At 58.9% G+C, this 14,646-nt stretch overlaps 1 protein-coding gene across 1 annotated transcript in view; it reads right to left on the bottom strand.

Annotated features, from left to right (window-relative positions):
• The window catches only part of ALDH4A1 (aldehyde dehydrogenase 4 family member A1), a 33,518-nt gene that overhangs the window by 8,649 nt on the left and 10,223 nt on the right, over positions 1–14,646 (bottom strand). Inside the window, exons 2-8 of the mRNA XM_027522118.1 lie at positions 10,748–10,841; positions 10,008–10,100; positions 6,308–6,355; positions 5,424–5,579; positions 2,971–3,120; positions 2,821–2,895; positions 1,543–1,730 (exon numbers count right to left, since the gene is read on the bottom strand). Of these exons, the coding sequence (XP_027377919.1) occupies positions 1,543–1,730; positions 2,821–2,895; positions 2,971–3,120; positions 5,424–5,579; positions 6,308–6,355; positions 10,008–10,100; positions 10,748–10,841 (804 nt within the window). The remainder of the gene's footprint in view (positions 1–1,542; positions 1,731–2,820; positions 2,896–2,970; positions 3,121–5,423; positions 5,580–6,307; positions 6,356–10,007; positions 10,101–10,747; positions 10,842–14,646) is intronic.

Here is a 14,646-nt window from a genome sequence, read left to right as displayed (position 1 = left end):
TCCCTGCCACCTCCTCAGCCCATCTCTCCCGGCTCCCACCTCTCTACCCGGGTTCAGGCGTCGCTCTCCCTCTCCAGATCCTCCTAACCTGTCTCCTGCTCCCAGCTGTGAGAGACGTGTGCTCAGGGCAGCCAGAGCCATTATCTAGGTCAGAGGCTGCACACGCAGGCCCCAGAGGGGCTGAGGTTGTCCAGGCATGCGGAGACGCAGGGCCTGTCGGGATGGCGGGGAACCAGAGACCACCCACCTGTCTCCAGCCCGTGGTGCCACACGGAAATGCAGGCCCCGGGGGACCGGGTTCGCAAGTGAAGCCCCATTTGGATTTTCACATGAAAGTATCCCGGTGGTACACGGCTGTCCACCTCTATTAGGAGTCAAAGAACACAGAGCTACTGGCCAGGCCCAACTGGAGAGCGAGCACTGTACTTGCTGAAGTCTGACTGATTCAGCCACTCCCTCTAAAGAATCTGCTTGCAATGTGGGAGGCCTGGGTTCCATCCCTGGGTCAGGAAGATCCCCTGGAGAAGGAAATGGCGACCCGCCCCAGCATTCTTGCCTGGAGAGTTCCATGGACAAGGAGCCTGGGGGGCCACAGTCCAAGGGGTTGCAAAGAGGCAGACTCGACTGAGCGACTGACACTGTCGCGCTCACTGTCCTGCAGGTAACCTTCCACGGCTCCTACCATCTTCAGGATAAAGTCCAAACACCTTCACGGGTCCTGCAGTCACAAGTCTAATCCCTCCAGAGGCATTTCCCTGATGGTCCGTGGTTGAGACTCCACACTCCCAATGCAGGGGGCCCGGGCTTGATCCCTGGCCAGGGGGACTAGATCCCACATGCCTCAGCTAAGACCCAGTGAGTCACAAAACAAAAACAAGCCCCAGAGGCAGGACCTGACCCTCCCCGCGCTCACTGCCCAGCTTTGGCGTCAGCAGAGCCCAGCAAGCACAGGGCTCAGTGAACATCAGCTGAGTGCACGAAAACACGGCTGTGACCAAACCACGTGCCGCCCCCACCCTCTGACCCTCAACCCCAAGCTGCCCACTCCAGCCTCATGGGACTGCGTCCACCTCCCAGAGCACAAGAGCCTCAGCCTTACGCCTCTGCACGTGCATTCTCCCGCCTAGACTGCTCTCCTCCACCTCTGCCTGGCCCACTCCTCTGCTTAGACGCCACCTTCTCCAAGAAGCCTTCCTGACTTCTCCTCCAATTCATTCCAAGCTCCCCTTTGTCCTTTCTAGGGTCAGAGGTGGCATCAAAATCCGTGTCGCCAAATACCTGTAGGCTGCTCCTGGCCTGTTGGCCTGTAACCCTCTTTCCTGTCCACTAAACAGTCTGACCCTCACAACGACTCTGCAAGGTAGGAATCAGCACATATGCAGGCTCAGAGAGGTGAAGGGGCTTACCCAAGGGCCACTGAGCGAGGAGGCGGGACACAGTCAGTGCCTGGCCCCTGAGTCACAGCCCCGGTTCTCAGACAGAGGTTGGGAGGCCTGGGGAGCATCCCCAGGCTACCCTGCCCAGCCCTCCTCGGGGACTTACGGCACACTGCCTGTGAAGTTGATGCCACACAGGTGCTCTGAGCTGGTGACAGTGTCCCCGAAGGTGGGCCCATCGGCTGGCACAAACTGGATGATGTTGGGGGGCAGCCCGGCCTCCCTGAGGATGCGGTAGACAGCATAGCTGGCCAGCATGGCAGTGTCGCTGGGCTTCCACAGGACCACGTTGCCCTGCCCGGGAGGCACAGTGATGACTCACAAGGCCAAGGGCGGCCAGCAGCCCCGACCCCCACCCTACCCCAAGGTACAGCCATCCCTCAGCTGCAGCCACCAGGTAGGTCCCAGTGCAGGCCAGGATGTCCCCAACCCAGCCCCAATCCCCCAGGTGCTGGGCACTGGGCCCTCAAAGTCCTTGCGAATGAGCTGACGCCCTGCCTGCTCCCACGCTCTGGCCAAGGCTCCCTTCCTCTAGAAGTTTGCGCCAACTGATCCTGCCAGCACCCTTCAGGCAGGTCTGTTCTGGGTGTTTCCAAGTTGCCGGGCGCCCACGGGGTGAGGTTGGGACAGCACGCACAGGCCTCTGTCTGCACGTGTTCTGGAGGAGGGCACGTGGGTGCTGGGTGTGTGCACGTTTGTCTGAGCACAGACGCACGAAGACGGGCCCGTGCACGAGCACCTCCCAGATCACCCGGCCGCCCCGACCGCTCAGCCCTCCTGCTGCTCCCTGGGTGACCCAGGCCCCCCAAGGTGGTGAGAGAGCTCCCCCACCAACTCAAGGGAGCTCACAGCCACCTTCATCCTGACCACGGCAGTGGAGCCCTCTGACTTCAAGACCACTGAGACAAACCAAGCCCAAACCTCTACCTGTTTCATCATCTATTAGCCGTGCAGCCCTGACGAATAAGTCCCCGGGCACAGAGCAAGCATTCAGAGGTGAGCTGTAATTATCGTTAGCAGCCCCTGCGTAACACTAATCCTGCACTGGGCCAGACCTGCCTGCTGTTAAGACGAGTCAAAACACGGTCTCACTTGCTCTTCCCAACCCTGTAACGTAAGCTTTTCTGTTATTTCTATCTTGCAGATGAGGAAACGGCCTCAGAGGAGGGCAGGGGCTGGCCTGGGGCCACCCAGGGAGAGTGGGGCAACGGGGACCCAGATCAGCCTCCGACCCTAGAAGCCTCTCCAGGCGGCCAGCTGCCTCCACGTTTTGTGCCTCTCCCCACAAGGGCGGGGCCCCAGGGCTTCGACGTGGCCTCCTGACTGTTGAGGGGGAAGCGATGACTCGGTCCTGCCACCCCCCAGTCCGCTGTCCACATCTCACCATCAAGGCCGGAGCCCCTGCCAGGTTGCCGCCGATCGCAGTGAAGTTGAAGGGGGAGATGGCCGCCACGAAGCCCTGGGGAAGAAGAGGCGGTGAGGCCAGGCCCAGGGCTTCCGGCGGCTCCCCGCCCACGCCACCCCCCGGCGGTACCTCCAGCCCCCGGTACAGCATGCTGTTGGTGCTGGGCGGCACGCTGAGGGGCTGCTCGCCTTCCAGCTCCACGGCGAACTTGGCATTGAAGCGGAAGAAGTCGATGAGTTCAGCCGCAGCGTCGATCTCCGCCTGGATCACTGTCTTCCCCTGCCAGGCGGGAGGGCCCCAGGGTCAGCAGTGGAGGACCTGCCTCCGGAGAGCCCTCTCCCGACCCTGGACCCTGTGCCCGCAGTCACTTGATGCGCATGTGTGTTTGGGAGAAAGAACCAGGGGACCTGAGGACTGCAAACATCAGCCGTGGGGAAAGGCCTCTGGGCGGCCGGAGTCGGGCTCTCCAGGATCTGGCACACCCTCGCTGCACACGCGGTCGCTGGTGGCTGCTTGCCCTGCCCCGGACGCCCCGCCGGGGAAGGGAAACTGCTCCTGTCTGCCTCTCTGCGCCTGCCCACTTTCCGCGCGGCCACCGTACTTCCTACGAGCTGCTGAGTCTTAGGTCAAATAAACAGGCATCTTCCTTTGGTCCTGGAGTGTGTGTGCCTCTTCCTGCCCAGGCATGGCTCACCTGGGACCCTCTAGAGACCCAACGTCCACCCGAGGGGGCTCGGCTCTATCGGGAGACACTGGGCTGGTGGTGGGGGTGTTGTAGCAGCTCTGTGCAGCAGAGGGCGCTCTCGCTACAGGCTGGCGACCTGGCAGGGCTGTGGGCGCAGCCTGAGCCGTGGGCGGAGCCAAGATCCTTATTGTGAAATGAACCCTCTCCCTCTGCTCCTTCCCCGCACTCTGTGCTCCAAGTGCTACCTGCCAGCTCAATAAGCACTCACTACAAAAGCGCTTATCAGGAGCTTCCGTGACTCCACGCAGACACAGAGCAAGACCCAGAAAGAAAGACAGAAAACACTAACGTGATTGCTAAGCCCAAAAAAGCTTGTAAAGACGCAGCAAACACATATGAGGTCATCATCACACCCCGATGCGGCCTGAGCTGTAACCAAGGAAGGAGCAGCATGTCGCGAGGGGCACAAAGGTGGAGCCCAGTCCTTGTGGACTGGTGAGGTCCTAGAAGTCTCACAGAGCGGGTGTGCCTGGGCTAGACCTTGACAGTTAAAGAGTTCACAAAGTAGGGGAGTATTCCTTGGCGGCTCAGTGATAAAGAATCCGCCTGCCAATGCAGGAGACACGGGTTCGAGCCCTGGTCCCGGAAGATCCCACATGCCTCGGAGCAACTAAGCCCGTGAGCCACGATGACTGAGCCTGTGCTCTGGAGCCCAGGCGCCCCAACCACTGAGCCCATGGCCCCGAGCCTGTGCAGAACAAGAGAAGCCACTGCAATGGGAAGCCTGCATCCCACAATGAGAGAGTAGCCCCTGATCTCTGCAACTGGAGAAAAAGCCCGTGCGGCAACAAGACCCAGCACAGCCAACTAAAAAAAAAAGTTCACAGGGCAGAGAGGACAGGGAGCATTCTAGCCGGGGGACCTAGGCCAGAGACTGGGGTCGGGATGTCTGTGGTGTCCAGGAGCCTGGCTAGGTCCAGACTGGTGATGTCGTGGGTGGGATGGTCTGGCAGGAAAGGGCACAGCAGCTAGCCAGCTGGACAGAGGTGGGGATGGAAGGGCCGTGGGGGCCGGGCTCAGGACTTGGGACATGACTTGCAGCCAGACAGCGAGAGCTCGGTGGTTCATATGCCTGGAGTGACCTGCGGGGGGTGTCACAGAGACCGCTGTGAGGCCTGCAGGGGCCTGAGAGAGCCTGGAGGGCTGTGTGCGGCCACTGTCAGTCCAGGCAAAGCACGAGGGCCTAGCCCAGGGCAGGGACAGATGGACACGAGGGGCTGCTTACAGAGGAGGGCATGCAAGCGTAGTCCAAGTCACCTGGCCTGTAATATATATGGGTCTGTCAAGGCTATGGCTTTTCCAGTGGTCATGTATGGATGTGAGAGTTGGACCATAAATAAAGCTGAGCGCTGAAGAATTGATGCCTTTGAACTGTGGTGTTGGAGAAGACTCTTGAGTCCCTTGGACTGCAAGGAGATCCAAGCAGTCCATCCCAAAGGAGATCAGTCCTGGGTGTTCATTGGAAGGACTGATGCTGAAGCTGAAACTCCAATACTCTGGACACCTGATGCAAAGAACTGACTCACTGGAAAAGACCCTGATGCTGGGAAAGATTGAAGGCAGGAAAAGGGGACGACAGAGGATGAGATGGTTGGATGGCATCACTGACTCAATGGACATGAGTTCTGAGCAAGCTCCAGGAGTTGATGATGGACAGGGAGGCCTGGCGTGCTGCAGTCCACGGGGTCGCAAAGAGTTGGACACGACTGAGCGCCTGAACTAAACTGAACTGTCCTCTTTCCTAGGCCTGGTGGGTCCTGGTGACCCATGCAGCGATGTCTGCCGAACTGGACGAGGTGCGACCCCCACAGCCCCCACAGCCCCGCGGGTGCCTCACCTGCCCCACCATGGTCTTGGCCAGGACTTCGGCCCTGCGTGGCCCGCTCAGCAGGTCGGCTGCCTTCAGGAAGACCTGCGCCCGGTCCGCCACAGGCTTCAGGTCCCACTCCTTCCTGGCAGCCAAGGCGGCCCCGATGGCTCTGTGGAGCAGGGCCTGATGAAGAGGGAGAGGTTGGGGGCTTCCTCCCACGGCAGCAAGGGAGCAAGAGGAGCGATCCGGAGAGATCACTATCCACCCAGGGAGGACCCCTATCTCCCTCCCCCTGACAGTGGCATATGCTGGGTCCCACAGCCAGCTGGGCTGCCCCAGGCTCGGAGCCTGCCCCCTCCAGTCAGGAGGAACCCAAGGCGCCTACCAGTGGGTCCCATGCCAAGGACTCGCTCCATTTCCCCTCGTGGCCTCCCCCAGCTCCCGGAGCCTGGTACTCCCAAACCCGCGGTTCGGGGCCTGCAGCCCATGAGGTCAGGACCTGACCTTGTCCTTGTCGGGCCAGAGCTGCAGCCAGAGACAGGCCCCTGCTGGCATCCCAGCTGCCAACCGCCCTCATCGGCACGTGACGCCAGTGCCTCGACCCCGCGCCCTCGCTGGCCTTCCCTGATGCCAGGTCTCTGCCCCTTTCTCTCCGCGATGCCTCCCGTTTCCCAGGCTCAGCCTTCCAGAATCCCCTCCCCCAATCATGGCATACCCCAGCCCTGGCCCAGGCAGCTCTCATTAGGCCCACGTGAGCCCTGGCACACCTGGCCTGGCCAAAGACACCTGCCCAGGGACACCCTCAGTGCCAGCCCTCCTACCCCAACCATGGCCCGAGAGGGAGGCCGTAACTGACCTCCACCCCCACGGCAGCAGAGGTCAACTCACCAGGCAGGCCGCCAGGGACTCACCTTGTCTGCGTAGCAAAACTTGGCCACCTTGTGTCCATGGTTGAAGGGCTGCAAGGAGAGAGCAGGGTGAGGCTGCTGTCCACGAGGGAGGAGCCCTCCCCGGGCGGGTGGGGACGGAACCGGGCTCAGAGCTTGCTGCCAGGCCAGAGTCCTCCACACGCTCGCTCTCCCCGCTCCAATCCCCAGGAGTTGCGTGGGGGCAAATGAGGAGCTCATAGATTTGGGCAGACCACCCCCCACACACACGCCCCTTGGATGCCCACTGAGCCTCGTGTGGAATCCTCAGGGCTTTGTTCCAAGTGTTCCTGTGGGGTCCTACACAAGACCTTCCCTGGCCTCCCTGGACACCGACCTGCTGCAGACTCCTCATCATAGCCCCCTACCCACCTTCCCATCCCAGCTCCCCAGCTGCCCATGGGCACCTGGCCCTCCAAACATCTCTGTCTGAACTCACTTCTGCCAAGCCCACACTCTTAACCCCTCCACCAGCCTAAAATCAGGAAGCATTCTAATGAGCCATGGGCTTTTTCTCACCCTCCTTCACCCTCTCCAATGGTTCGTTCCCCAGGCTCTTGGAAGAGGCTCTGAACCACAGCCAACAAGAATCGCACCGAATGCTCCGACCCCACCAGCTTCCTCCCTGCTCTGCAGCTCCCCCAGCCTCCTCCTGACTCTGCACCTGTGACCCCTCAGCTGGCAGTGAGTCCCCAGCCCATCTCATCCCCGCGGTTCAACTCAGATGCCACCTCAGAGGCCCGTGGACCACCCCACCGTAAGTGGCCTTCACATCCCCAGCCCTCACCTGCGCTTTCCACAGCTCCTCTCACATCTGGAAATCTTTCGTTTGTCTCTCTGCTGACACGTACCCAACCTCATTCTCCCCAAGGTCGGCTCTGTGAGGACAGAGCCATCTACTGTGTTCATCTGTGTCCCGGCAGCCAGCCCCCCTGGGTGTGGGGCTGAGGGCACTTGGATGGATGAATGGGTTTTATTATCATGATTTGTAAGTACCTCCTGATTCTTTGTGACCCCATGGACTGTAGCCCACCAGGCTCCTCTGTCCGTGGAGTTCTCCACCCAAGAATCCTGGAGTGGGCAGCCGTTCTCTTCCCCAGGGGATCTTCCCGACCTAGGGATCGAACCTGGGTCTCTTGCCCTGCAGGCAGATTCTTTACCGAATCTGAGCCATCAGGGAAGCCCCATAAGTACCCCCCCCCACCCCTGCTAGAAAGAGCTAAAGTCACCCTTTTGGAAATTGTCTTCCAACTTTAAACAGGTTTCTCGCTAATAATGCCAAGGAGTAAATCGCTTCATTTACGCGCCGTGGCACTTACTTTGCAACTGGTTGCGCCGCACAAAGCTGGAAACCCCACGTACAGCCCTGACATCAGAACGCAGACACACGTGCGCTCACACAAACACACATTCCACTTCTGCGCGTAGCCAAGCTGGCTGTTTGCTCTAAGCCTTTCTGGGCTACAACTGTCCCTGCCGTGACAAGGGATAAAAAGACTGGAATGGGGCCTCTGCCTGCAGTTGAAGTCGACCCAGGGTTCACCCTTAGGTGGATGCAGACCTCCATTCAGCCGTGAATCCTGGGCAAGATCCCAGCTGCCACCAGGGTGTCACTCTCGCCCTTGAACAGACGGACAGCTGAGGGCACAAGTGCAGATGCTATTTCTTAACCATCAAGCCCAGGGACTTGTTAGGGAGAACAGGCTGTCTGTCGCGGCCCCATTTCTAGCAAAATCCCCGCTGAGAGGAAGGCTGAAGGAGGGTGCTGGAGGGATATGCAGACGCGCTCCGGCTCCGGCCGGGGCTCCGAGAGGCCTGCACGGCCCAGAGAGGAGAGAGAGCTGAGCGGAGAGGGCTGGGGCTGTAGGGACCGGGGCGCTGGCGGCCGGACCCGCACAGGGGCTCACGGGGGGGCCGCTCGTGTGGCCACACCTTCCTTCTCCCAACAGAAGCTGGATGTTTGGATTTATACATGAAATGGCCCCGTCTTTAGGTTTCGGAGATGAAGCTCCCAGTGGCTGACTTGCAGCAGGAGCTCCAGATGGAAAGCCCAGCCCAGCAGTGGACGTGGGGCCTGCAGGGTGACCTGTGGGCATCCTCGGGCGATGGGCTTTGATATCGTACCCAGACGCCAGTGGGCGAGAAGCAGCCCCACGGAACATCTGTGTGGGAGATGAGGATGCTCGTGGGGACGCTGCTTGTCACATCACTGCGTCCTTCTGACTCCTCCACAAGAACTTTCTCTCCAGGCCCAGCCCCAGGAATGGCTGCGTTCCTCCAACTACACAGGTGGGATGTATCTCAGGAACATTCTGGCTAGGGTCAGTGATGTGGTCTCCTCTCCCCTACAAACCAGGAGGCCTAAAAGTAAGTTTGTGGCCATCTCCAGCAAGGGCCCAAGGCTTCACAACGTTGTGGCCATCAGGTCAGAGCAAGAAGACTATCTTGCTGCCGTATGTTAATTAGCACGCTGCTTCTAAAGCCCCTTTAGAAACAGTCAGGGTGTGAATGGATTCACATGAATCGAAATCAAGGGGTTCCGACGGCAGCCCACTGGATAAGACTCTCTGCTTCCACTGCAGGGGACATGGGCTCGATCCCTGGTCGGGGAAATAAGATCCTGCATAATGTACAGGCATGGCCAAAAGTTTTTAATAAAAAGTGAGTCAAATCAAGGGACTATGGTTCCGGGGAACCTGGATCCCTCATCCCTGTTCCATGTCTAACTGTGCCACCCCAGGGGGGCCACTGACGCCTCGGAGCCTTTCCCGATCTGTAAAATGGGTGGCTAACCTCCTGCTCTTCCAGCCTCCAGGGGAGTGGCAGGGACTGCAGAAGTTTGCGCAAAGGGGCCAGGGCCTCACAGCTGTGTCTGTGGATGGAGCCGAGGCTCCACCAGGAGGCCTTCCAGAAGGAAGCGCCACTTGCCACGCCCAGAGAGCTCACCTCTGCTGAGCTCATGGTCACTTAGACCACTGGTTCCCAAAACACAGCAGGGCTTTGGTGACTGCCTTTCTTTGGAAGAATATCTTCTCTTTTATTCAAGTATACTGTTTCAGGTGTATAGCACAGTGATTCAGTTAAATATATATGTATACGTAACTGAATATACATATACATTTTCAGATTATTTTCCATTACAGTGTATTACAAGACGCTGAATATTGTTCCGTGTGATACGGTGAATCCTTGTTGCTTACCTGTTGTATATATAGTAGCGTATGCCTGTTGTAGAGAGTAGCGTGTGCCTGTTGTGTAAAGAGCAGCGTGTCTGTTGTGTAGAGAGTGTGTTGTGTATAGAGCAGTGTGTGTCTGTTGTGTAGAGAGCAGTGTGTGTCTTTGTGTAGAGAGTATATAGCGTAGTGTGTGCCTGTGAAGGGCAGGATCTGCTTTGATTCTGACTGTGCCCTTGCTTCCTGCTCTCTAGGTGGTTAGGGGGTCAGCTTTGTAAAGCGAAGGCGAAGCTGGGGGCACTTGCTGTTTCTAACCTCCCCATGGCAGGCGTGATGCCGGCACCTTTTATGAGCGTCCCCCAAGGTTGCCTTTGGAAGTTTTCCACCGGTCCTCGGAATTCAAAAGCCCGCGGTGGACTCGAAGCCCCTGTGGAGGCAGAACCCCCGAAGAGCGTGTTTATGTGCCCTGGGATTCCAGAGAGCGGCCAAGCCCCAAGGCCCGCTGGACTTACCGACGCCTGGTACCGCACATCCGAGGTCCAGACCTCCTCGTCCCCCACCACGCATGGGATGGCCTCCGTCCGGCCCTTCAGCTCCTTCAGGGCCTGGGGAGAGGACAAGAGGCCATGCGAGCCCTTCCTTCCCTCCTGCTGCCCACCAAAACCCCGAGGCAGGGTCTGCAAAGCAGCCCCGGAGAGAAGGGAGGGGGGTCAGGGGGCAGAGACATGTCCTCCCAATCGGCCCCGCCCCGTTATCTCCTGGCCTGCGACAAGCCAAGGCCGGTGTTGCCAGCTTGTCCCATTAGAGAGGAGATTTTAAAAACTGGGTCTGAAATTTACGTGAAATCTCACAATTTTAAAACCCTCGTATTAAGGGGAGAAACTCTTTTGGCTGTGCCGTGTGGCTGGTGGGATCTTACCCAACCAGGGACGGAACCCCACCTTCAGCAGTGAAAGCACGTCCTAACCACAGTCCAGGGGATTCCCCGGAGGATGTTTCCAAGCACAAACTATCTGCAGACTCATGACCCCTGACCTGGGACCCCAAAGAGGCCCAGGTGGCCACCCTGCTGCTCCCAGGTACCCCCGTCCCCAGCACACGGCTCTGCCGATTCCCGGGTGCTCCCAGGGCTGGGGGCAGGGGCACGAGGGGGTGGGTGGCTGCGGGCGCAGACAGGTCTCGTGGGAGCTGCTGAAGGCTGTCTCCACCAAGCCCTCCAGGCACTACTGGGGCCCCTCACTGTCCCCATTACCTTCTGCAGCGCATCTCGCTCAGGACTGCCCTGCGTGAACGCCAGCACGGGCTCGTTGGCCACCTGGAGGGAGGAGATGTACTTCCGACACAGCCTGGCGGGGAACAGAGGCGCGCAGGTCAGCAGCGCCAGCCCCGGCACCCCGTCACCTTCAGGGGGACCTGGGCTGCCCAGAACCTTGAAATGCAAACCCATTATAGAACTGGGGGATGAGAACCGGCCTTGGAGTCCAAAACCAAAGTTCAAGCCCAGGTCCTGCTACTGTGAGTCCTCAGACACCTGACCTGCCTCCTCCGAGCCTATGTCTCCATCTCCTAAATGAGAATCACCACAGAGACTCACACGGTTGCTTGAAGTTGGAATTCACAGGTACAGAACCATGCCTGGGTGTTTTTCACATAAAGCAGGCTTAATCTCCACTTCCCCACAAGGTGGACTTTCTCCCAAACAGACCCAAGTTACTCCTTTCTCTAAGTAGCAAAGTCAGCACATACCACAGCTCAGTCTCATCCGGATGGGAACCAGCTGAGAGCTCCTTGGCACAAGGACGTGAGTTCCGGGTGGGCAAGAACGCCCAAGGGGAGGGCCGTGAACTCGGAGGGGTGCCCTGAGCTCGGCTCACAGCCACAGGAAGGGCTGCTGTGGGCGTTCAGGGTCTGATTCCTGGGGACTGAATGCCAAGGACTCCTTGTTCTGGGGACCCTATTCACTCTTGACCCCATGGCCTCACTGATCGGTGACCACCAGTGGTGCCATCCCTAATGTGTTTGGGGGCCCCAGGGTGGGTCGGTCACCCCCTTCATGGACTGGGACAGGGGGCTGGGGGAGGGCTGAAGAGGGAGCCGGGTCAGCAGATGGAAGCTGCCACGTGTGCGTGCTCAGTCATCCAGTCGTGTCCGACTCTTTGTGACCCTGTGGACCGCAGCCCACCAGCCTCCTCTAGCCATGGAGTTTTCCAGACAAGAATACTGGAGTGGGGTGCCATTTCCTCCTCCAGGGGATCTTCCCCACCCAGGGATTGACCTAGCATCTCCTGCAGAGGCAGGAGGATTCTCTACCACTGAGCCACCAGGTAAGTCCAAGCTATTACATATACAATGGATAAACAAGGTCTTACTATGCAGCATGGGAAACTACATTTAGTAATCTCTGGTAAATCATAATGGAAGAGAATATTAAAAAATGGGTATATATAATCTTATATTGGTGAAAATGGTATATAAAAAATACCATTTTATATAACATACTTAGATGAAAAATATATATATAAAATACATATATAAAACGTTATACAAAATAACACACACTTAAATGAAAACACTTGTTAATAAATGCAGCCTTAAAATTTTCCAAAAAGAGTCCGTCATTCCAGCGCTGGAGGAACCTCAGCAGTAGGCCTTCCCCTCCAGGCCTCAGTTTCCCCAGCTGTAAATGAGGGCAAGAGCGATGACAAAGGCCCTCGAGGACACACAGGGAGCATCAGCTTTGATAAAACCATGGTGGCGCCGGAAGGGCCTCACCGGCGGCCTGCGACAGAAATACGGTGATTTAGGTCCTAAATGGAAGGGGACTCGTTCAAGGCCAAGATCAAGAGAAACCTAGATTCAAGTCCAGAAAAACCCAGCTCTATCTCCCTCCGGTCAACGCCCCATGGGCAGAGCCTGGGAGGAACACGCCTGCAGGTGGACCAGTTGGTTCCCGGTCACGCACACCGCAGGGACCGCAGGGTCTGCAGGCCTCCGGGGGTGGGGTGTGAGGGGGAGCCCGTTTCAGGACCGGGGTGACGGCAGCTGATTTGGGGAGGGATAAGGACGCGGGGGCTGGCTCTGGTCAGCAAGTGCGGCAATTCCATGGTGGGGTGAGAGGCAGCAGCTCCTCCCTGGGCAAGCGGGCGCTGCCTGGTATCGGGGGTGGGGGGCACAGAGACCTCTGCTGGGCAGTCTGAAGCAGCCTGGCCCGCCCACCTCATCACAGCCCCTGGGGAGGGCGTCTGAGGCTGAGGGCTTACGCACGAGAGAACCAAACAGTCTGGCTGTGAATGTCGGGCACTTTTTTACCTTTCTCACCGAGAAGGGCTCTGGGCTCAGACACCCGGCCTGGAGGCCTAAAGGAAGGACATCACACCAGGCTGTATGCGCAGATCACCGCTGACCCCACCAGGCTGCAAGGCAGCTTGCTCATCTGGAGGGACAGCAGTGACCGAGACAGTGACCCTGTGACTGCACGCAGCCGGCCTCCAGTGCGGGACCCGGGCAAGAAGGGAACACTCGGGCTTCCCTGGAGGCCCAGTGGCTAAGACTCTAAGCTCCCACGGCAGAGGGCGCGGCTTCAGTCCGGGCTTGGAGAACCAAGACTCCACGTGCCGCCTCGGGGTGCAGCCAAAGTAAGAATAAAAATTAAAAAAAAGAAGAAACACAACTGTGACTGAAAAAGCGAGTGTCGGTCGCTCAGTCACGTCCGACTCTTGTGACCCCGTGGACTGCAGCCCGCCAGGCTCCTCTGTCCACGGGATTCTCCAGGCAAGAATACTGGAGGGGGTCACCATGCCCTTCTCCAGGGGATCTTGATCCCCTGGGTGGGGATCAAACCCAGGTCTCCTGCGTGGTGGGCAGATTCTTTACAGTCTGAGCCACCAGGGAAGCCCAAGACTGAAAGGACAAGAACATAACTAAGGAGGGAGGAGGGCGGGGCTACTTCAGCTGGGGTGGTCAGGGAGGGCCTCACGGAGGAGGTGACCTCTGCCGGCCACCTGCAGGAGGTCTGAGAAGAGCTGGGAAGAGTGTTCCAGGCAGGGGGAAGAGCAAAGGCCCAGAGCAGGGAGGACAAGTCAGGAACAGCAAGAGGGGGCCTGTGCAGTGGAGGTTGGGGGGGTGGGGGGAGGGCCGGTCTCCTAGGACCCCACCCCCACCCGCCCATGAGCTCTGGGGCTTTCTCCTCCCTCTCCTCCCCGTGAGCCCCAGCTGCACCCACCACACCCAAGGAAGCGAGCATTCCTCAGGCCCCACCCTGCCCCAACATAGGAAGAAACGCAACGCGGGGCCAGCTGGGCCTCTGGTGAGCTGTGCGGCCTGGTGTCACAGGTCCCTCAGTGTCACAGGGGGACCTGCATCTCCTGGGGTCGCCCTACAGATCTGAAGAGAGACCGGTGCAGAGCTTCAGGTCTGCGCAACGAAGGAAAATCCACTGCTATGGTGGGGAAGACTGCAGAGGCCGGAAAACTCCAGCAGCCACAGGCCTCAACATCCTGGCAGGAAAGAGGAGGGCACTGTCTTCCCCCTTCCCCACCCTCCACCATCTGGAAGGTTCCAGATGCCTCTCTCTGGGCCCGAGTAGCAGTGTGTGTGTGTTAGTCTATCAGCTGTGTCTGACTCTTTGTGACCCCGTGGACTGTAGCCCACCAGGCTCCTCTGTCCATGGGATTCTCCAGGCCAGAATACTGGAGTGGGTAGCCTTTCCCTCCTCCAGGGGATCTTCCCGACCCAGGAATGGAACTGGGGTCTCCTGCACTGCAGGTGGATTCTTCACCAGTTGAGCCACCGGGCACTCAGCAGTAGCAGTGACTCAGCCACCACCTTGTCCCCCTCAAGCCAGGAGAGCGCCGCCGCACGCTGGACCGGGCGCCAGGAGGTGGGCAGCCCAAGCCCTCTCTGGAGCCCAGGGCCTGGCCGGTGCGAAAAGCACAGGCTCCACCGGAAGCAGACATCTTGGGCGAACCCCCCACCTGCTGGAGACCTCACTGCATTCCCACACTGCACTGTAAAAACGCCGCAGGCCTCTGTTTCCTCATCCGAAGAACGGGGGACCCATGCTCCCTGCAGGGTCACTGTGAGGATGACAAGCCTTGCTCACTCGTCTTGCTCTTAGGTTTTCCTAAGAAACTGCAAAGGTCTTCCAGAATG

This window comes from Bos indicus x Bos taurus, chromosome 2, assembly GCF_003369695.1.
Source record: "Bos indicus x Bos taurus breed Angus x Brahman F1 hybrid chromosome 2, Bos_hybrid_MaternalHap_v2.0, whole genome shotgun sequence".
Taxonomy (NCBI): domain Eukaryota; kingdom Metazoa; phylum Chordata; class Mammalia; order Artiodactyla; family Bovidae; genus Bos; species Bos indicus x Bos taurus.
This window is presented reverse-complemented; position numbering and strand designations above follow the sequence as displayed.